General features: G+C 44.0%; 1 protein-coding gene across 2 annotated transcripts in view; it reads right to left on the bottom strand.

Annotated features, from left to right (window-relative positions):
• LOC124120194 (nuclear receptor subfamily 5 group A member 2-like) overlaps window positions 1-24770 on the bottom strand; it is a 241688-nt gene that overhangs the window by 180369 nt on the left and 36549 nt on the right. For both annotated transcript variants that reach the window (XM_046482953.2, XM_046482955.2), the window contains exon 2: window positions 20644-20757. In XM_046482953.2, coding sequence (XP_046338909.1) covers window positions 20644-20757 — 114 coding nt within the window. The remainder of the gene's footprint in view (window positions 1-20643; window positions 20758-24770) is intronic.

Consider the following 24770-nt stretch of genomic DNA (forward strand, 5'->3'; position numbering starts at 1 on the left):
ATGTACACCAGGGTGTAGTGACTAGAGAGTAGAGGTTAATGTACACCGGGGTGTAGAGGCTAGAGAGTAGAGGTTAATGTACACCAGGGTGTAGTGACTGGAGAGTAGATGTTAATGTACACCAGGGTGTAGTGACTAGAGAGTAGAGGTTAATGTACACCAGGGTGTAATGACTAGAGAGTAGAGGTTAATGTACACCAGGGTGTAGTGACTAGAGAGTAGATGTTAATATACACCAGGGAGTAGTGACTAGAGAGTGACTAGAGAGAGAGAGAGAGAGAGAGAGAGAGAGAGAGAGAGAGAGAGAGAGAGAGAGAGAGAGAGAGAGAGAGAGAGAGAGACTGTACACCAGGGAAAGGTGACTGAGAGTGTGGGTAATAGTAAGGATTATGGAGAGTAAGGTAAAATGAGAACGAGGTAACAAAGGGGACAACTAAGCCAGGGAGAGGGTCGGCCCCTACAATCTGTCCGTTACGGTAGCCGCAGGGGCTTGTTGGGTCAGGTAGACATAACCTCATCAGTGAAACTAGAGGCCTGCGTCAGAGGCACGGTACACCAACAGGGGTAAACATCAAAATATATAACATTTCATATGTAAACAAATCTTTAAATTGTAGTGTTTTACGTACGCAAAGTGATATAGCGCCGGGGGAAAGCCGTCACGCGAGCCATTGCGTTGTTCTTACTAGTCTAGTACACAAAAGCTATTCAGCATGTGTCGGGAGATATCGCGTTATCTGGCTAACATCGGAGGGGCAGCCGATTGTCGTTTCACCCCATTGGTGATTTCAACACTTCCACGGTAATACAATCACGCTCACAAAACCACGTCCTGACTCTAGAAATTCGAAAATTGCACAATTTCTAAAGTGACAACAAAAGACGGCTGGTAAGACAAAACGAAACACTGGCAGTAATAGCAAGGTAACACGCGAGGGTCATAAATCACGATGTATACTGTCTGAGGCGAGGAGGGCTGGCGAGCTGAACACATCTCACTCCGGGCTGCACACCAACGTGCCTCGCACCCACCCTGGTGCACCACATCACTGTCGTCGATAACAACCTTACCGCTCTTCCGCAACATCAATGACGGTGTCAGGCTGTTCATCCACCAATAGAAAAACAGTGTACAGTTTCCGTAAGCTGTGTATATATTTTGCAGATACGTGGAAATCTAATTTGAAAACCCTAGTAAGTATTACCTATCTGAAGCAAGTCACTATTACCCACTTGAAACAAGTCACTATTACCTATCTCACGTAAGTCACTATTACCGATCTGAAGCAAGTCGCTATTACCTATCTAATGCAAGTTTGTATTATAGTTAATTTTGCCTATCTAGAGGAAGTCACTAATATCTATCGGAAGTAAGTCAGTATAATAGTCAGTATTACCTACCTGAAGTAAGTCACTAATGCTTTTCTGAAGTAAGTCAGTATTACCTATCTGACGTAAGTCACTATTACCTATCTGAAATAAGTCACTATTACCTGTCTGAAATAAGTCACTATAACCTATCTGAAGCAAGACAGTATTACCTATCTGAAGTAAGTCACTATTACCTATCTGAAGTAAGTCAGTATTACCTATCTGAAGTAAGTCAGTATTATGGTCAGTATTACCTGTTGAAGCAAGTCACTATTACCTATCTGAAGCAAGTCAGTATTACCAATCTGAAGCAAGTCAGTATAATAGTCAATATTACATAGCTGAAGCAAGTGACTATTACCTAGCTGAAGTAAGTCACTATTACCAGTCTGAAGCTAGTCAGTATTATAGTCAGTATTACATATCTGAAGCAAGTTACTATTACCTATCTGAAGCAAGTCAGTATTATAGTCAGTATTACATATCCGAAGCAAGTTACTATTACATATCTGAAGCAAGTCAGTATTACCAATCTGAAGTAAGTCACTATTACCAATCTGAAGCAAGTCAGTATTATAGTCAGTATTACATAGCTGAAGCAAGTTACTATTACCTATCTGAAGCAAGTCAGTATTATAGTCAGTATTACATAGCTGAAGCAAGTCACTATTACATCTCTTACATACGTCACTATTATAGTCAGAACTACCTATCTGAAGCAAATCAGTATTATGGTCAGTATTACCTATCTGAAGAAAGTCAGTACTATAGTCAGTATAACCTATTTGAAGCAAGTCACTGTAACCTATCTGAAGCAAGTCAGTATTATAGTCAGTATTACATATCTGAAGCAAGTTACTATTACCTATCTGAAGCAAGTCAGTATTATAGTCAGTATAACCTCTCTGAAGTAAGTCACTATTATCTATTTGAAGTAAGTCACTATTACCTATCTGAAGCAAGTCACTATTACCTATCTGAAGCAAGTCAGTATTATAGTCAGTATTACCTATCTGAAGTAAGTCACTATTATCTATCTGAAGCAAGTCGCAATAACCTATCTGAAGTCAGTCATCATTACCTACCTGAAGCAAGTCACAATAACCTATCTGAAGTAAGCCAGTATTACCTATCTGAAGCAAGTCACAATAACCTATCTGAAGTAAGTCACTATTACCGATCTGAAGCAAGTCACAATAACCTATCTGAAGTAAGTCACAATTACCGATCTCAAGCAAGTCACAATAACCTATCTGAAGGAAGTCACTATTACCTAACTGAAGTAAGCCACTATTACCTATCTGAAGCAAGTCACAATATCCTATCTGAACTAAGTCACTATGTCCTATCTGAAGCAAGTCACAATAACCTATCTGAAGGAAGTCAGTATTATAGTCAGTATTACATATCCGAAGCAAGTTACTATTACCTATCTGAAGCAAGTCAGTATTATAGTCAGTATTACATAGCTGAAGCAAGTCACTATTACATCTCTTACACACGTCACTATTATAGTCAGTACTACCTATCTGAAGCAAATCAGTATTATGGTCAGTATTTTACCTACCTGAAGCAAGTCAGTACTATAGTCAGTACAACATATTTGAAGCAAGTCACTGTATCCTATCTGAAGCAAGTCAGTATTATAGTCAGTATTACATATCAGAAGCAAGTTACTATTACCTATCTGAAGTTAGTCAGTATTATAGTCAGTATTACCTATCTGAAGCAAGTTACTATTACCTCTCTGAATCAAGTCACTATTACCTATCTCAAGTAAGTCACTATTACCTCTCTGAAGTAAGTCACTATTATCTATTTGAAGTAAGTCACTATTACCTATCTGAAGCAAGTCACTATTACCTATCTGAAGCAAGTCAGTATTATAGTCAGTATTACCTATCTGAAGTAAGTCACTATTACCTATATGAAGCAAGTCACAATAACCTATCTGAAGTAGGCCACCTTTACCTATCTGACGTAAGTCACAATAACCTATCTGAAGTAAGTCACTATTACCGATCTGAAGCAAGTCACAATAACCTATCTGAAGTAAGTCACTATTACCTATCTGAAGCAAGTCACAATAACCTATCTGAAGGAAGTCACTATTACCTAACTGAAGTAAGCCACTATTACCTATCTGAAGCAAGTCACAATATCCTATCTGAAGTAAGTCACTATTACTGATCTGAAGCAAGTCACAATCACCTATCTGAAGTAAGTCACTATTACCTATCTAAAGCAAGTCACAATAACCTATCTGAAGCAAGTCACAATAACCTATCTGAAGCAAGTCACAATAACCTATCTGAAGTCAGTCACTATTACCTATCAAAAGCAAGTCACAATAACCTATCTGAAGTAAGTCACTATTACCTAACTGAAGTAAGTCACTATTACCTATCTGAAGCAAGTCACAATATCCTATCTGAAGTAAGTCACTATTACTGATCTGAAGCAAGTCACAATCACCTATCTGAAGTAAGTCACTATTACCTATCTAAAGCAAGTCACAATAACCTATCTGAAGCAAGTCACAATAACCTATCTGAAGTCAGTCACTATTACCTATCAAAAGCAAGTCACAATAACCTATCTGAAGTAAGCCACTATTACCTATCAAAAGCAAGTCGCAATAACCTATCTGAAGTAAGTCACTATTACCTATCAATAGCAAGTCGCAATAACCTATCTGTAGTAAGTCACTATTACCTATCTAAAGCAAGTCACAATAACCTATCTGAAGTAAGTCACTATTACCTATTACCTATCCATCCTCCCGAGGCAAGAGAGTTAACTGACTTTAAAAGACCAGTTTCCACCCTTGCCGAACTAGGGTGGAATTACTGGGCACGATCGTAGCGCCACCAGTGGCTATTACCAGTTATGTCCCTTTTAAGCCTCTCCTATGGACCAATCAGATTCCACCTCTCTCATCACTTGCGTTTGCTTCACACAAAATGGTGGAGCCGAGTCAGGACGATCTGATCGATAATCAAGATCTATATTGTAATAAAACGGGTCTTACATCGCGAAATGCATCAAATCACGTGAGAACCTTCATTAAAAACATGAAAAGATTTGGAAAATATCTGCTGACAACGAGTTGGCGGTGCACATGCTTTGCAAATCCTACAATCGACCGAAATCTTCACGACAGTTTACGAACCGGATTTCGATTTCGGTGCACGATTTTGATTGGACTATGCATAGACTCGTTAGTCCAGCCAAAATGTAACTCCATAATACCAGCCTAGTTCGGCAAGGGTGGAAACTGGACTTTTATAGTCAGTTAACTCTCTTGCCTCGGGAAGATGCTACCTATCTGAAGCAAGTCACAATAACCTATCTGAAGGAAGTCACTATTACCTATCTGAAGCAAGTCAGTATTATAGTCAGTATTACCTATCTGAAGTAAGTCACTATTACCTATATGAAGCAGGTCGCAATAACCTATCTGAAGTCAGTCATTATTACCTACCTGAAGCAAGTCACAATAACCTATCTGAAGTAAGCCACTTTTACCTATCTGACGTAAGTCACAATAACCTATCTGAAGTAAGTCACTATTACCTCTCTGAATCAAGTCACTATTACCTATCTCAAGTAAGTCACTATTACCTCTCTGAAGTAAGTCACTATTATCTATTTGAAGTAAGTCACTATTACCTATCTGAAGCAAGTCACTATTACTGATCTGAAGCAAGTCAGTATTATAGTCAGTATTACCTATCTAAAGCAAGTCACAATAACCTATCTGAAGCAAGTCACAATAACCTATCTGAAGTAAGCCACTATTACCTATCAAAAGCAAGTCGCAATAACCTATCTGAAGTAAGTCACTATTACCTATCAATAGCAAGTCGCAATAACCTATCTGAAGTAAGTCACTATTACCTATCTAAAGCAAGTCACAATAACCTATCTGAAGTAAGTCACTATTACCTATCTGAAGTAAGTCACTATTACCTATCCATCCTCCCGAGGCAAGAGAGTTAACTGACTTTAAAAGACCAGTTTCCACCCTTGCCGAACTAGGGTGGAATTACTGGGCACGATCGTAGCGCCACCAGTGGCTATTACCAGTTATGTCCCTTTTAAGCCTCTCCTATGGACCAATCAGATTCCACCTCTCTCATCACTTGCGTTTGCTTCACACAAAATGGTGGAGCCGAGTCAGGACGATCTGATCGATAATCAAGATCTATATTGTGATAAAACGGGTCTTACATCGCGAAATGCATCAAATCACGTGAGAACCTTCATTAAAAACATGAAAAGATTTGGAAAATATCTGCTGACAACGAGTTGGCGGTGCACATGCTTTGCAAATCCTACAATCGACCGAAATCTTCACGACAGTTTACGAACCGGATTTCGATTTCGGTGCACGATTTTGATTGGACTATGCATAGACTCGTTAGTCCAGCCAAAATGTAACTCCATAATACCAGCCTAGTTCGGCAAGGGTGGAAACTGGACTTTTATAGTCAGTTAACTCTCTTGCCTCGGGAAGATGCTACCTATCTGAAGTAAGTCACTATTACCTATCTGAAGCAAGTCACAATAACCTATCTGAAGCAAGTCACTATTACCTATCTGAAGCAAGTCAGTATTATAGTCAGTATTACCTATCTGAAGTAAGTCACTATTACCTATATGAAGCAGGTCGCAATAACCTATCTGAAGTCAGTCATTATTACCTACCTGAAGCAAGTCACAATAACCTATCTGAAGTAAGCCACTTTTACCTATCTGACGTAAGTCACAATAACCTATCTGAAGTAAGTCACTATTACCTCTCTGAATCAAGTCACTATTACCTATCTCAAGTAAGTCACTATTACCTCTCTGAAGTAAGTCACTATTATCTATTTGAAGTAAGTCACTATTACCTATCTGAAGCAAGTCACTATTACTGATCTGAAGCAAGTCAGTATTATAGTCAGTATTACCTATCTGAAGTCAGTCATTATTACCTACCTGAAGCAGGTCACAATAACCTATCTGAAGTAAGCAACTTTTACCTATCTGACGTAAGTCACAATAACCTATCTGAAGTAAGTCACTATTACCTTTCTAAAGCAAGTCACAATAACCTATCTGAAGTAAGTCACTATTACCTATCAATAGCAAGTCGCAATAACCTATCTGTAGTAAGTCACTATTACCTATCTAAAGCAAGTCACAATAACCTATCTGAAGTAAGTCACTATTACCTATCTGAAGTAAGTCACTATTACCTATCCATCCTCCCGAGGCAAGAGAGTTAACTGACTTTAAAAGACCAGTTTCCACCCTTGCCGAACTAGGGTGGAATTACTGGGCACGATCGTAGCGCCACCAGTGGCTATTACCAGTTATGTCCCTTTTAAGCCTCTCCTATGGACCAATCAGATTCCACCTCTCTCATCACTTGCGTTTGCTTCACACAAAATGGTGGATCCGAGTCAGGACGATCTGATCGATAATCAAGATCTATATTGTGATAAAACGGGTCTTACATCGCGAAATGCATCAAATCACGTGAGCACCTTCATTAAAAACATGAAAAGATTTGGAAAATATCTGCTGACAACGAGTTGGCGGTGCACATGCTTTGCAAATCCTACAATCGACCGAAATCTTCACGACAGTTTACGAACCGGATTTCGATTTCGGTGCACGATTTTGATTGGACTATGCATAGACTCGTTAGTCCAGCCAAAATGTAACTCCATAATACCAGCCTAGTTCGGCAAGGGTGGAAACTGGACTTTTATAGTCAGTTAACTCTCTTGCCTCGGGAAGATGCTACCTATCTGAAGTAAGTCACTATTACCTATCTGAAGCAAGTCACAATAACCTATCTGAAGTAAGCCACTATTACCTATCGTGTACCTTGAGTGACAACCGATGTTTGATCAACAGCCCTTTATTCACGTCTGAATGAAACAACAATACAAACACCCGATACTTGTTCAGGCTGAACGAAATCTGGGGAGAATTACCGTACTGATGTCACTCCTGATAATCTGACTTGAACCTGGTATGTGAACCATTCCATATCACGTTCTTCCGTCATGCCTGCCTCTGGTAGGGGTAGAATTTCTCACAAAAAAATGTGAGTGTTAATCCCCCTCACAAAATCACTAGCTGTGAGACGACTTTCCTTGCTGGGGTCCACGGGCTGCCACGCCTCATTGAACACCCTCTGGCTTGCAATCAAGGTTGGATCATTGAGAGTTAAGGTATTGGATTAGAAGCTACGACACACGGTGATAGAGATATTGAGAATACACTGTGGCAGTGCACATACAGGATGGTGATAGGTGTATTGTGGGTGGAGAGGCTGTTACTACAGACGGAGCGTTAAGCGATTTATTCAGGTGAATAGTCTGGGATAAGGTGTGTCCTATGCCTGCAGAGCGGGGTGGGTTGTGTTTGGGGTGTCTGGGGTGGGTAGGTATGCAGAGGAGGGTGTAGGTCTGAGCGTCACAAAACATTTAGAATAATTCTTTTCTGCACATGAATCATAATAAAAAGATACATAACATTCGATTGTACCTTGATACCTTGGTACCTTGTACCTTGTCAGGCGTGCACACACGCACACACATACGCACGCGCACAAATAAGCACAGATACACACACTACATATTGTTTGTACTACTTATAGTTCTCTGAAATTTCAGGATCTTACAGTCAATGCTTCTTCGAAAAAGTAAAAGACTCGGTTATAAAGGAACTAGTGTGCAGGAAACAATTCCGTTCAATTTCAATGCAGACATGCATCGTTTAAGCACTCAAGCTTGTGGAAGGCACACGCCGTGGAACGGATGTCGATATCTGTCAATCACAGTGTGTCATCTCACCTGTACAGGTAGAGACAGTCAATACGAGGAGAGTTGCTGGCAGGGAAACACGACGCTCATGTCTTCCAATCTCAGCCCGTCTAATTGGCGCCCCTACCTGGCAGCACTCGCTGAACTAGAGGTGGCGAGGCAAGGTGTATTCATAGTCTTATTAGGAATCAATTTAATATCTCTTCTGTAGCACTTGAAATTGAGGAGAACCGCAATTGCCATTAGCCGCAAGATGCGAGCGCACACCTGTCACTCTGGTACATTGATTCCTAACCTGACCGAATACAGTTCTTCATTAGCGAGATTGCAAGGCGACCTAATTATCAACTGTTTTATTGCCTGTCGTTCCTGTCATCTTCTGTTTAAAAGCTTAAACTTTGCTTGTTAATGACGGGATCGACATGATCGATACTTTCACATGTTGTTAAGGGGTTAAAAGCTCTGTGGAATCATTCCACTTCTCCAGGGAACTCTGCTTTAGGTACCAATATCAAAGTGTGAAAAGCGTGTGTCCATATAGTTATCCCGGTAACGGCTAATAGACGCCCATTACCAGCACTGATACCACGACACCCTGTACCCGCTACAACCCTCACACAGTATGTCCGCACATGGGTGTTGGTGTCTGCTGGAATGCTGTTCATGTGTGTGTGGGTGTCCAAGTGTCTGGTGGTGTCTAACTGTCTGGTATGCTATGCTGACGTGTGGGTGTCTTTTGCGTTGTACGGGTGTCTATGTTGACGTGTGAATGTCTGTGTTGATGTGGTGGTGTCTATGTTGATGTACGAGTGTCTGTGTTGATGTACGGGTGTCTGTGTTGATGTACGAGTGTCTGTGTTGATGCACGAGTGTCTGTGTTGATGTACGAGTGTCTGTGTTGATGTACGAGTGTCTGTGTTGATGCACGAGGGTCTGTGTTGATAGACAGGTGTCTGTGTTGATGTGGTGGTGTCTGTGTTGATGTACGGGTGTCTGTGTTGAAGTACGAGTGTCTGTGTTGATGTACGAGTGTCTGTGTTGATGTACGAGTGTCTGTGTTGATGTACGAGTGTCTGTGTTGATGCACGAGTGTCTGTGTTGATGTACGGGTGTCTGTGTTGATGTACGGGTGTTTATGTTGATGTACGAGGGTCTGTGTTGATAGACAGGTGTCTGTGTTGATGTGGTGGTGTCTGTGTTGATGTACGGGTGTCTGTGTTGAAGTACGAGTGTCTGTGTTGATGTACGAGCGTCTGTGTTGATGTGGTGGTGTCTGTGTTGATGTGGTGGTGTCTGTGTTGATGTGGTGGTGTCTGTGTTGATGTACGGGTGTCCATGTTGATGTACGAGGGTCTGTGTTGATGTGGTGGTGTCTGTGTTGATGTGGTGGTGTCTGTTTTGATGTGGTGGTGTCTGTGTTGATGTACGGATGTCTGTGTTGATGTACGGGTGTCTGTGTTGATGTGGTGGTGTCTGTGTTGATGTGGTGGTGTCTGTGTTGATGTACGAGTGTCTGTGTTGATGTACGAGTGTCTGTGTTGATGTACGGGTGTCTGTGTTGATGTACGTGTGTCTGTGTTGATGTGGTGGTGTCTGTGTTGATGTACGAGGGTCTGTGTTGATGTACGAGTGTCTGTGTTGATGTGGTGGTGTCTGTGTTGATGTACGAGTGTCTGTGTTGATGTACGGGTGTCTGTGTTGATGTACGGGTGTCTGTGTTGATGTGGTGGTGTCTGTGTTGATGTTCGAGTGTCTGTGTTGATGTACGGGTGTCTGTGTTGATGTACGGGTGTCTGTGTTGATGTACGGGTGTCTGTGTTGATGTACGAGTGTCTGTGTTGATGTACGAGTGTCTGTGTTGATGTGGTGGTGTCTGTGTTGATGTACGGGTGTCTGTTTTGATGTACGAGTGTCTGTGTTGATGTACGGATGTCTGTGTTGATGTGGTGGTGTCTGTGTTGATGTGGTGGTGTCTGTGTTGATGTGGTGGTGTCTGTGTTGATGTACGAGTGTCTGTGTTGATGTACGAGTGTCTGTGTTGATGTACGGGTGTCTGTGTTGATGTACGAGTGTCTGTGTTGATGTACGGATGTCTGTGTTGATAGACAGGTGTCTGTGTTGATGTACGGGTGTCTGTGTTGATGTACGAGTGTCTGTGTTGATGTACGAGTGTCTGTGTTGATGTACGAGTGTCTGTGTTGATGTGGTGGTGTCTGTTTTGATGTGGTGGTGTCTGTTTTGATGTGGTGGTGTCTGTGTTGATGTACGGATGTCTGTGTTGATGTACGGGTGTCTGTGTTGATGTGGTGGTGTCTGTGTTGATGTGGTGGTGTCTGTGTTGATGTACGAGTGTCTGTGTTGATGTACGAGTGTCTGTGTTGATGTACGTGTGTCTGTGTTGATGTGGTGGTGTCTGTGTTGATGTACGAGGATCTGTGTTGATGTACGAGTGTCTGTGTTGATGTGGTGGTGTCTGTGTTGATGTACGAGTGTCTGTGTTGATGTGGTGGTGTCTGTGTTGATGTACGGGTGTCTGTGTTGATGTACGAGTGTCTGTGTTGATGTACGAGTGTCTGTGTTGATGTACGAGTGTCTGTGTTGATGTACGGGTGTCCATGTTGATGTACGAGTGTCTGTGTTGATGTGGTGGTGTCTGTGTTGATGTACGGGTTTCTGTGTTGATGTACGAGTGTCTGTGTTGATGTACGGATGTCTGTGTTGATGTACGGGTGTCTGTGTTGATGTACGGGTGTCTGTGTTGATGTGGTGGTGTCTGTGTTGATGTACGAGTGTCTGTGTTGATGTACGGGTGTCTGTGTTGATGTACGGGTGTCTGTGTTGATGTACGTGTGTCTGTGTTGATGTACGAGTGTCTGTGTTGATGTACGAGTGTCTGTGTTGATGTACGGGTGTCTGTGTTGATGTACGGGTGTCTGTGTTGATGTACGGGTGTCTGTGTTGATGTACGAGAGTCTGTGTTGATATACGGGTGTCTGTGTTGATGTGGTGGTGTCTGTGTTGATGTGGTGGTGTCTGTGTTGATGTACGAGTGTCTGTGTTGATGTACGGGTGTCTGTGTTGATGTACGGGTGTCTGTGTTGATGTACGTGTGTCTGTGTTGATGTACGGGTGTCTGTGTTGATGTACGGGTTTCTGTGTTGATGTGGTGGTGTCTGTGTTGATGTGGTGGTGTCTGTGTTGATGTACGAGTGTCTGTGTTGATGTACGGGTGTCTGTGTTGATGTACGGGTGTCTGTGTTGATGTACGGGTGTCTGTGTTGATGTGGTGGTGTCTGTGTTGATGTGGTGGTGTCTGTGTTGATGTGGTGGTGTCTGTGTTGATGTACGGGTGTCTGTGTTGATGTACGGGTGTCTGTGTTGATGTGGTGGTGTCTGTGTTGATGTACGAGTGTCTGTGTTGATGTACGGGTGTCTGTGTTGATGTACGGGTGTCTAAGTTGATGTACGGGTGTCTGTGTTGATGTGGTGGTGTCTGTGTTGATGTGGTGGTGTCTGTGTTGATGTGGTGGTGTCTGTGTTGATGTACGGGTGTCTGTGTTGATGTACGAGTGTCTGTGTTGATGTGGTGGTGTCTGTGTTGATGTACGAGTGTCTGTGTTGATGTACGGGTGTCTGTGTTGATGTACGGGTGTCTGTGTTGATGTACGGGTGTCTGTGTTGATGTACGAGTGTCTGTGTTGATGTGGTGGTGTCTGTGTTGATGTACGGGTGTCTGTTTTGATGTACGAGTGTCTGTGTTGATGTACGGATGTCTGTGTTGATGTACGGGTGTCTGTGTTGATGTGGTGGTGTCTGTGTTGATGTTGTGGTGTCTGTGTTGATGTACGAGCGTCTGTGTTGATGTACGAGTGTCTGTGTTGATGTGGTGGTGTCTGTGTTGATGTACGAGTGTCTGTGTTGATGTACGGATGTCTGTGTTGATAGACAGGTGTCTGTGTTGATGTACGGGTGTCTGTGTTGATGTACGAGTGTCTGTGTTGATGTACGAGTGTCTGTGTTGATGTACGAGTGTCTGTGTTGATGTGGTGGTGTCTGTGTTGATGTGGTGGTGTCTGTTTTGATGTGGTGGTGTCTGTGTTGATGTACGGGTGTCTGTGTTGATGTACGGGTGTCTGTGTTGATGTGGTGGTGTCTGTGTTGATGTGGTGGTGTCTGTGTTGATGTACGAGTGTCTGTGTTGATGTACGAGTGTCTGTGTTGATGTACGGGTGTCTGTGTTGATGTACGTGTGTCTGTGTTGATGTGGTGGTGTCTGTGTTGATGTACGAGTGTCTGTGTTGATGTACGAGTGTCTGTGTTGATGTGGTGGTGTCTGTGTTGATGTACGAGTGTCTGTGTTGATGTACGGGTGTCTGTGTTGATGTACGGGTGTCTGTGTTGATGTACGAGTGTCTGTGTTGATGTACGAGTGTCTGTGTTGATGTACCAGTGTCTGTGTTGATGTACGGGTGTCCATGTTGATGTACGAGTGTCTGTGTTGATGTGGTGGTGTCTGTGTTGATGTACGGGTGTCTGTGTTGATGTACGAGTGTCTGTGTTGATGTACGGATGTCTGTGTTGATGTACGAGTGTCTGTGTTGATGTACGAGTGTCTGTGTTGATGTACGAGTGTCTGTGTTGATGTACGGGTGTCTGTGTTGATGTACGGGTGTCTGTGTTGATGTACGTGTGTCTGTGTTGATGTACGAGTGTCTGTGTTGATGTACGAGTGTCTGTGTTGATGTGGTGGTGTCTGTGTTGATGTACGGGTGTCTGTGTTGATGTACGGGTGTCTGTGTTGATGTACGAGAGTCTGTGTTGATATACGGGTGTCTGTGTTGATGTGGTGGTGTCTGTGTTGATGTACGAGGGTCTGTGTTGATGTACGAGTGTCTGTGTTGATGTACGGGTGTCTGTGTTGATGTACGAGTGTCTGTGTTGATGTACGAGTGTCTGTGTTGATGTACGAGTGTCTGTGTTGATGTACGAGTGTCTGTGTTGATGTACGGGTGTCTGTGTTGATGTACGAGTGTCTGTGTTGATGTACGGGTGTCTTTGTTGATGTACGGGTGTCCATGTTGATGTACGAGGGTCTGTGTTGATGTGGTGGTGTCTGTGTTGATGTACGAGGGTCTGTGTTGATGTGGTGGTGTCTGTGTTGATGTGGTGGTGTCCATGTTGATGTACGGGTGTATATGTTGATGTACGGGTGTCCATGTTGATGTGTGGGTGTTGATCTAGTGGTGTCAATGTTGATTACGAGTGTCTGCGTTGATGTGGTTGTGTCTGTGTTGATGTGCGGGTGTCTTTGTGATGTGATGGTGTCCATGTTGATGTGATGGTGTCTATGTAGACGTCGTGGTGTCCATGTTGATGTGTTTATGGCTGTGTGGATGTGTGGTTTTTCATGTCTATGTTCCAGTGCCAATGTCTGCTGTTCTACACAGCAAACAACTTGCAAGCCCGCCACGACTACCGACTCCAGCAAACATACCGGTGTGGACAATGTCATTAGACGAGTCAGGTAATGGTTGGTGTGGATTGATCCCACACTTATTATCTGGAGATGCAGAGTCAATCACGACCGCACTGTTTGTCTCGTCGCTCGCGACACAAACTATACAAATTATCTTCAGTTATTAGCAAGACGGTTCTTGATTTATTGCAATTAAGCAAGTGATCAATGCGATCAACTGACGGACATTTCAATGTCAGGTGAAAACCGATCTGGAAGGCTTGGTTATCACAATGCAACTGTCAATGGCAGTCGGATTGCGACAACAATTGCAGCGCCGAGAGGAAGCTCATCAAACATCACTGGAACTTGTGCACATTTATTGAAAATTAGAAACAGTTTAACCATCACATTTATTCCTAAACTAAATATCGAGTCAAAATAATTAGTGTGAGTGCACTGATTCACATTGCCTGAGATATCTGTTGATATGATCTACAAGTAAATATATTGCGACAACCTGGGTTGTTAAATATCATTGTGTCCAAGCCACAGTTCACACCCTGCCCGGAGTTTGTGGGGTTACCGACGAGTTAGTGGTCGTACATGCGTTGATATCTCACCTCGAGTGTTGCAAGTCTAACATCGGACTGAACTAGCGGCAACGTTTGACGTTTGCACTGTGAGAATCTAACTCATTCAGCCATAGAGAAACAGTGAGTTTCTCGGGACAATGGAACTGACAAGTTGTTGTTGGGAGAACGTGGATGCTTCAAATGATGAGCCATTACAACAAATCGGTGCAAATCATCTGGGTAAAGCGGACTGTAATCCTATGTAGCTGTGCCGTGTTTGAGTGGGATGAGGAAGACGGTGTTGAACTGTGTGCCCAAGGAAAACATCAGGAGGTGACTACGTTCTCAGCTCTCCCTCGCCACTTCTCCTTCAGGACATGTAAACAACATGTACACCACATGCGGGGTCAAAGCTAAAGACAACGTTCGTCAATAATAGAAAAAAATTCCCTGCTCGTTACACTCGGTATCACAGAACCCGGAACTACATGTGGCGCAACGCGAGGACACAGAACTCACTGGGGTAATGAGGGTACACAGACTGGGCTAATGAGGGTACACAGACTGGGCTAATGTGGGTACACAGACTGGGCTAATGAGGGTACACAGGCTGGACTAATGAGGGTATACAGACTGGACTAATGAGGGTACACAGACTGGGCTAATGAAGGTATACAGACTGGGCTAATGAGGTACACAGACTGGGCTAATGGGGGTACACAGGCTGGACTAATGAGGGTATACAGACTGGACTAATGAGGGTACACAGACTGGACTAATGAGGGTATACAGACTAGGCTAATGAGGTACACAGACTGGGCTAATGAGGGTACACAGACTGGGCTACTGTGGGTACACAGACTGGGCTAATGAGGGTACAAGGGCTGGACTAATGAGGGTATACAGACTGGGCTAATGAGGTACACAGACTGGGTTAATGGGGGTACACAGGCTGGGCTAATGAGGGTACACAGACTGGGCTAATGAGGGTACACACACTGGGCTAATGAGGGTACACAGGCTGGACTAATGAGAGGATACAGACTGGGCTAATGAGGGTACACAGACTGGGCTAATGTGGGTACACAGACTGGGATAATGAGGGTACACAGACTGGGCTAATGGGGGTACACAGACTGGGCTAATGAGGGTACACAGACTGGACTAATGAGGGTATACAGACTAGGCTAATGAGGTACACAGACTGGGCTAATGAGGGTACACAGACTGGGCTACTGTGGGTACACAGACTGGGCTAATGAGGGTACAAGGGCTGGACTAATGAGGGTACACAGACTGGGCTAATGAGGGTACACACACTGGGCTAATGAGGGTACACAGGCTGGACTAATGAGAGGATACAGACTGGGCTAATGAGGGTACACAGACTGGGCTAATGTGGGTACACAGACTGGGATAATGAGGGTACACAGACTGGGCTAATGGGGGTACACAGACTGGGCTAATGAGGGTACACAGATTGGGATAATGAGGGTACACAGACTGGGCTAATGAGGGTACACAGACTTGGCTAATGAGGGTACACAGATTGGGATAATGAGGGTACACAGACTGGGCTAATGTGGGTACACAGATTGGGATAATGAGGGTACACAGACTGGGATAATGAGGGTACACAGACTGGGCTAATGAGGGTACACAGATTGGGATAATGAGGGTATACAGACTGGGCTAATGAGGGTACACAGACTGGGATAATGAGGGTACACAGACTGGGCTAATGTGGGTACACAGACTGGGCTAATGGAGATACACAGACTGGGCTAATGAGGGTACTCAGACTTGGCTAATGTGGGTACACAGACTGGGCTAATGAGGGTACACAGACTGGGCTAATGTGGGAACACAGACTGGGATAATGAGGGTTGACATATATGGTACAATGAAGGTAGACAAACTGGACTAATGAGGGTAGGAATACTGGGGCAATGAGGGTAGGCAGACTAGACTAATAAGGGTAGACAGACTGGGCTAATGAGGGTACACAGACTGAGCTTATGAGGGTACACAGGCTGGACTAATGAGGGTACACAGACTGAGCTAATGAGGGTACACAGACTGGGCTAATTAGGGTACACAGACTGGGCTAATGTGGGTACACAGACGGGGATAATGAGGGTTGATATACTGGTAAATGAAGGTAGACAGACTGGGCTAATGAGGGTACACAGACTGAGCTTATGAGGGTACACAGGCTGGACTAATGAGGGTAGACAGACTGAGCTAATGAGGGTAGACAGACTGAGCTAATGAGGGTAGACAGACTGGGCTAATGAGGGTCGACAGACTGGCCTAATGAGGGTAGACAGACTGGACTAATGAGGGTCGACAGAGTTGACTTGGCTAATGTGGGTACACAGACTGGGCTTATGAGGGTACACAGATTGGACTGGGCTATGAGAGTAGACAGACTGGGCTAATGAGGGTACACAGACTGGGATAATGTGGGTACACAGACTGGGCTTATGAGGGTACACAGATTGGACTGGGCTATGAGAGTAGACAGACTGAGCTAATGAGGGTAGACAGACTGGCCTAATGAGGGTAGACAGACTGGACTAATGAGGGTCGACAGACTGGCCTAATGAGGGTAGACAGACTGGACTAATGAGGGTCGACAGACTGGACTAATGAGAGTAGACAGACTGGGCTAATGAGGGTCGACAGACTGGCCTAATGAGGGTAGACAGACTGGACTAATGAGGGTCGACAGAGTTGACTTGGCTAATGTGGGTACACAGACTGGGCTCATGAGGGTACACAGATTGGACTGGGCTATGAGAGTAGACAGACTGGGCTAATGAGGGTACACAGACTGGGATAATGTGGGTACACAGACTGGGCTTATGAGGGTACACAGATTGGACTGGGCTATGAGAGTAGACAGACTGGGCTAATGTGGGTACACAGACTGGGCTAATGTGGGTACACAGACTGGGATAATGAGGGTACACAGACTGGGCTAATGAGGGTACACAAACTGGGCTAATGAGGGTACACAGGCTGGGCTAATGAGGGTACACAGACTGGGCTTATGAGGGTACAGAGACTGGACTGGGCTATGAGAGTAGACAGACTGGGCTAAGGAAGGTACACAGACTGGGCTAAGGAGGGTACACAGACTTGGCTAATGAGGGTACACAGAGTGCACTGGGCTAATTGGGTACACAGACTTAGATAATGCGGGTACACAGACTGGACTAATGAGGGTAGACAGGTTGGACTAATGAGGGTAGACAGACTGGGCTAATTAGGGTAGACAGACTTGGCTAATGAGGGTAGACAGCGTGGACTGGGCTAATGAGGGTTCACAAACTGGGCTTATGAGGGTTCACAGACTGGTGTGGGCTATGAGAGTAGACAGACTGGGCTAACGAGGGTAGACAGACTGGACTAATGAGGGTAGACAGACTGGACTAATGAGGGAAGACAGACTGGGCTAATGAGGGTAGACATACTGGGCTACTGAGGGTAGAGAGACTGAGCTAATGAAGGTAGACAGACGGGGCTAGTTAAGGTAGACAGGCCTAATGAGGGTTAACAGACAGGACTTATAAGGGTAGACAGACTGGACTAGACTATGTGGGTAAACGAGAACTGGCGGAACTACTTGACAACTTGCCAAAGTGGTTGGCAGAAATTCTGCACTAACCGGTATAAGTCTTTTTTTTTCTTATCAAGAATGTTTGTTACTCTGATTGTCCACACGGGGTAAAGAACAATCTCCCTTAATGCCGACCCTGAACCATACCGCAGTCTCGAGCAGCCAGCATCTGTGTGCTGAATGGCGTTACATCACGGGGAATGCACGTATAGTATGGATTATGGTGTGATTCTTTATGTGTCTGTGACAATATTTACCTTGAGTCGCGATGTCATCAGACATTCAGGGAAGGGGGGGAGGGGAGGTGGTAGTCGGGGGGTTACCTACATTCTGCTGCAGGCACGTCAAGCTAGATTAACTAGAAGCTACCACCCGATTTGTGTCAGTAATTAAAATCAGGACAGGTAATTATGTCAGTAGTATTAGTAAGTATATTCGCATTTGATTTTTATACTTAGATGGTTATCTGTGAAAGAAGTCGTAAGTTGAAATATAGGCGATTAGCAAACAGCATAAGTTGCAGCTATATCTGATGGCGCTACACCCACACACGCAAGTATCGTTAATCTAGTTAATGCCATCGGATTCAAATTAAAGATGATTAAAGGGCTGAAATATTGACTTCCCCACGCCGCGGCCCTGTGACACACACACTTGGTGCTGGAGACACACATGATTGACTGTACGTCAGCTGTATGTGAAGGTATAACGGAGGTACTGGCCTACTTGTAATAGATAGCAACACCAACCTAACACCTCTAATGATGGGTTTAATTCCCTAGATGAAGTTAGTATGTCGCGCTCAGGTGTTACACTCAGGTGGTAGTCAGGTAGCTACGCCGAGGACCACGTTCACACCGGACATGAACGTTAAGAAAGTGATTAGAGCCTGGTATTGAATGTGTGTACAGGCTCCCACTGACAGAGGCCGACTACAGGGGCTGCGTCTGCCAGCGAGGCCGTCGCGGCAAATCCCGGCTCAGTCGAAACACAAGCATACATAAACAAACAACCATTTTACTTATCTCTGTGACCAGGGTTTCACCTGGAATAACACATTCTACAAATATACGTGAGAATGTCACGAAAACACGCATATTGCCCCCCCCCCCCCCCCCCCCCCAATAATGCAGCCCCTGCACCGCAAACCACTTCCATTATGTCATACACACATGGACGTCTTGTCCACTTATTGCCGTTCGAGGAAGTCAGCTTTATGTTATTGTTGTCCGCCAGAAACACTTCATACGGCTGGTGTTAGATGCATGTATACACTATGGAGAACTGTGTGATCGACTGGGAAGCCAGCGGAGGTGTATGTAAACAGCAAAGAGGGGAACGGGGACGACCGCCCCGCTGACACTCGCCAAACTCCGCTCATCCAGCCGGGATTACTGCGATATAGTATTCACATGGCAAGCTAAAATAGCAATTTTCACAAGACGCGGGGATTACAGGACGTGAAAATACACCGAGAAATGTTGACGGCATTCAGTGTAAATTTTGCTTCGCCCGTTGTTCCACTCGTACGTACTTCAATGCTAAGTTATCACTGCCTAAACTGAATAAAGTGATATGTAGAGATTCCATGCCGTCTTCCATGTGTAGGCGACATCATGTACAAGGAAGATCGTGTCAGGTGTATGTAGGCCACTAAGCCGGTGCACGCCGCCGATAAGGGAAGCCAGGGAATCAAGATCACCAGCGGAAGACCTGGTGGACTTATCTCTGGCGCCGAGAACAACACCCCAAGAACAGACCGCCATCCCTATTTCAGACTGGTGTAGTAGTTCCCATACAACCACGAACTAATACCACCATATAGAATACCACCAACCTTGCAGTAATATACATCAAATGGAAGCCAGCATGGCAGCAATACCACCACATAGAAGACAGCATAGCAGTAATACCAGGCTGTAACTACTGGGTGTATTTGATATGGAGGTACTACTGGGTGTATTTGATATGGAGGTACTACTGGGTGTATTTAATATGGAGGTACTACTGGGTGTATTTGATATGGAGGTACTACTGGGTGTATTAGATATGGAGGTACTACTGGGTGTATTTAATATGGAGGTACTACTGGGTGTATTTGATATGGAGGTACTACTGGGTGTATTTGATATGGAGGTACTACTGGGTGTATTTAATATGGAGGTACTACTGGGTGTATTTGATATGGAGGTACTACTGGGTGTATTTGATATGGAGGTACTACTGGGTGTATTTGATATGGAGGTACTACTGGGTGTATTTGATATGGAGGTACTACTGGGTGTATTTGATATGGAGGTACTACTGGGTGTATTTGATATGGAGGTACTACTGGGTGTATTTGATATGGAGGTACTACTGGGTGTATTTAATATGGAGGTACTACTGGGTGTATTTAATATGGAGGTACTACTGGGTGTATTTGATATGGAGGTACTACTGGGTGTATTTAATCCATTCTTGCCAGACATATGATGTCACTAATTCATTAAGTAGAGTTAAGAAGGATGATATATGCTTACAGATAACAAACATATACCACACGCACCGCACAATCTGGTGTTTAAATTAACGTGCCATCAAGTAAAATGTATCCTGCTAAATATGGCAGTATAACCACGAGTGTGCTGCAAAGGGAGTAGACTATTGTTTAGGACGTAATCAGAGCTCAAGAAAATAAGCTTATGTCCTCTCGATACATAGGCATGTTCACAACAGTTTAGCATTTTCTACTTGTCCAATTGACTATAAAACTTCTAACTGAACAATAACACGCTAATGTTCTCTCACCTTTGAGGATGTAGTCAACGACCACGGCGTCTTCTTCCTTGCAAGCAATGGCGTCCAGGGTCAGCCCTGTGGACATGTGGACACCACCGATAAGCTCGGGCATGATGCCGGAATCTGCAACATGAACAAAACACTGTAATACATCACCAACCTGCTGACACTGTTATACATCACCCACCTGCTGACACTGTAATACATCACCCACCTGCTGACACTGTAATACATCACCCACCTGCTGACACTGTTATACATCACCATCCTGTTGACACTGTTATACATCACCCACCTGCTGACACTGTAATACATCACCCACCTGCTGACACTGTAATACATCACCCACCTGCTGACACTGTCATACATCACCCACCTATTGACACTGTCAAACATCACCCATCTGCTGACACTGTCATACATGACCCACCTATTGACACTGTCAAACATCACCCATCTGCTGACACTGTCAAACATCCTCCACCTGCTGATATTGTCGTACATCACCCACCTGCTGATATTATCATACATCACTCACCTGCTGACACTGTAATACATCACCCACCTGCTGATATTGTAATATATCACCCACCTGCTGACACTGTAATACATCACCCACCTGCTGACACTGTCATACATGACCCACCTATTGACACTGTCAAACATCACCCATCTGCTGACACTGTCAAACATCCTCCACCTGCTGATATTGTCGTACATCACCCACCTGCTGATATTATCATACATCACTCACCTGCTGACACTGTCATACATCACCCACCTGCTGACACTGTCATACATCACCCACCTATTGACACTGTCAAACATCACCCATCTGCTGACACTGTCATACATGACCCACCTATTGACACTGTCAAACATCACCCATCTGCTGACACTGTCAAACATCCTCCACCTGCTGATATTGTCGTACATCACCCACCTGCTGATATTATCATACATCACTCACCTGCTGACACTGTAATACATCACCCACCTGCTGACACTGTAATATATCACCCACCTGCTGACACTGTAATACATCACCCACCTGCTGACACTGTCATACATCACCCACCTGCTGACACTGTCAAACATCACCAACCTGCTGACTCTGTCAAACATCACCCATCTGCTGACACTGTCAAACATCCTCCACCTGCTTATATTGTCGTACATCACCCACCTGCTGATATTATCATACATCACCCACCTGCTGACATTGTCATACATCACCCATCGCTGACATTGTCGTACATCCCCCACCTGCTGATATTGTCATACATCACCCACCTGCTGACACTGTCATACATCACCATCCTGCTGATATTGTAATACATCACCCAACTGCTGACACTCCCATACATCACCCACCTGCTGACACTGTAATACATCACCAACCTGCTGACATTGTCATACATCACCAACCTGCTGATATTGTCGTACATCACCCACCTTCTGATATTGTTATACATCATCCACCTGCTGATATTGTCATACATCACCCACCTGCTGAAACTGTCATACATCGCCCACCTGCTGATTTTGTAATACGTCACCAAACTGCTGACACTGTAATACATCACCCACCTGCTGATATTGTCATACATCACACACCTGTTGACACTGTAATACATCACCCACCTGCTGATATTGTCATACCTCACCCACCTGCTGATATTGTCATACATCACCCACCTGCTGACTCTGTCAAACATCACTCACCTGCTAACACTGTCATACATCACCCACCTGCTGACGCTGTCAAACATCACCCACCTGCTGACATTGTCATACATCATCAACCTGCTGATAGTGTCGTACATCACCCACCTGCTGAAACTGTCATACATCACCAACCTGCTGATATTGTCATACATCACCCACCTGCTGACATTGACATACATCATCCACCTGCTGATATTGTCATACATCACCCACCTGCTGACATTGTCATACATCACCTACCTGCTGATTTTGTAATACGTCACCCACCTGCTGACACTGTCATACATCACCCACCTGCTGTTATTGTGGTACATCACAACACCTGCTGATATTGCCATACATCACACACCTGTTGATATTGTAATACATCACCCACCTGCTGATATTGTAATACATCAACCACCTGCTGACACTGTCATACATCACCCACCTGCTGACACTGTAATACATCACCCACCTGCTGATATTGTCGTACATCACCAACCTGCTGACACTGTCAAACATCACCCGCCTGTTGACATTGTCATACATCACCCACCTTCTGACACTGCCATACATCACCCGCCTGTTGATATTGTCATACATCACCCATCTGCTGATATTGTCAAACATCACACACCTGTTGACACTGTAATACATCACCCACCTGCTGATATTGTCATACATCACCCACCTGTTGACACTGTAATACATCACCCACCTGCTGATATTGTCATACATCACCCACCATCTGACACTGTCATACATCACCCACCTGCTGACACTGTCAAACCTCACCCGCCTGTTGATATTGTCATACATCACCCACCTGCTGATATTGTATACAAACCACCTGCTGACATTGTCAAACATCACCTACCTGCTGATATTGTCATACATCACCCACCTGCTGACACTGTCATACATCATCCACCTGCTGTTATTGTCGTACATCACAACACCTGCTGATATTGTCATACATCACCCACCTGCTGATATTGTCATACATCACCCACCTGCTGACACTGTCATACATCACCCACCTGTTGACACTGTCAAACATCACCCGCCTGTTGATTTTGTCACACATCACCCACCTGCTGATATTGTATACAACCCACCTGCTGATATTGTCAAACATCACCTACCTGCTGATATTGTCATACATCACCCACCTGCTGACACTGTCATACATGATCCCACCTGCTGAAATTGTCATACATCACCCAACTGCTGACACTGTCAAACATCAGCCCACCTTCTGATATTGTCATACATCACCCAACTGCTGACACTGTCAAACATCAGCAACCTGCTGATATTGTCATACATCACCCACCTGCTGACACTGTAATACATCACCCACCTGCTGATATTGTCATACATCACCCACCTGCTGACACTGTCATACATCACCCACCTGCTGACACTGTCAAACATCACCCACCTGCTGATATCGCCATACATCACCATCCTGCTGACATTGTCTTGTACAACCCACCAAGGCATACTGTCATACAGACAGAATCAATAGATATTTAACAGAGAGAATCAAGGGATACTGTCTTGCAGACGGAATCAAGGAATATTAACAGAGAGAAACAAGGGATATGAACAAACAGAATCAAGGGATATCGTCAGCCAGAATCAAGGGATAGGAACAAACAGAAACAAGGGATATTAACAGAGAGATTCAAGGTACATTAAGAGACAGAATCAAGGTATAATAACAGACAGAATCAAGGGATATTAACAAACACAATCAAGGTATAATAACAGACAGAATCAAAATATATTAACAGACAGAATCAGGGAATATTAACAGACAGAATCAAGGTATTTGCACAGATGGAATTAATGTATATTATCAGACGCAAAAAGGGATATTAACAGACTGAATCAATGTATATTAACAGACAGAGTTAATGGATATTAACAGATAGCGTAAAGGGATATGAACAGACAGAGTCAATGAATATTAACAGGCAGAATGAAGGGATATTAACATTCATAATCAAAGGGTATTAACAGACAGATTCAAGGGATATTAACAGACTGTTTCAAGTAATATTAAGAGATTTTTACATACAGAATGAATGCATGTTAACAGACAGAATAAAGGGATATTAACAGACAGCGTAACTGCATATTAACAGAAAGGATCAAGGGATATCAATAGACAGTGTAAAGGAATATTGACAGACAGAATCAATGGATATTAACAATCTGCGTAAAGGGATATTAACAGACAGAATCAGGGGATATTTACAGACGGAATAAATGGATTTTCACAGACAGAATGAAGGTATATTAACAGGCAGAACCAATGGATATTAACAGACAGAACCAATGGATATTAACAGACAGATACAAGGGATATTAACAGGCAGAATCAAGGGATATGAACAGACAGAATCAAGGGATATTAA

This window comes from Haliotis rufescens, unplaced genomic scaffold (assembly GCF_023055435.1).
Source record: "Haliotis rufescens isolate VD_foot unplaced genomic scaffold, xgHalRufe1.0.p SCAF_8, whole genome shotgun sequence".
Classification (NCBI taxonomy): domain Eukaryota; kingdom Metazoa; phylum Mollusca; class Gastropoda; order Lepetellida; family Haliotidae; genus Haliotis; species Haliotis rufescens.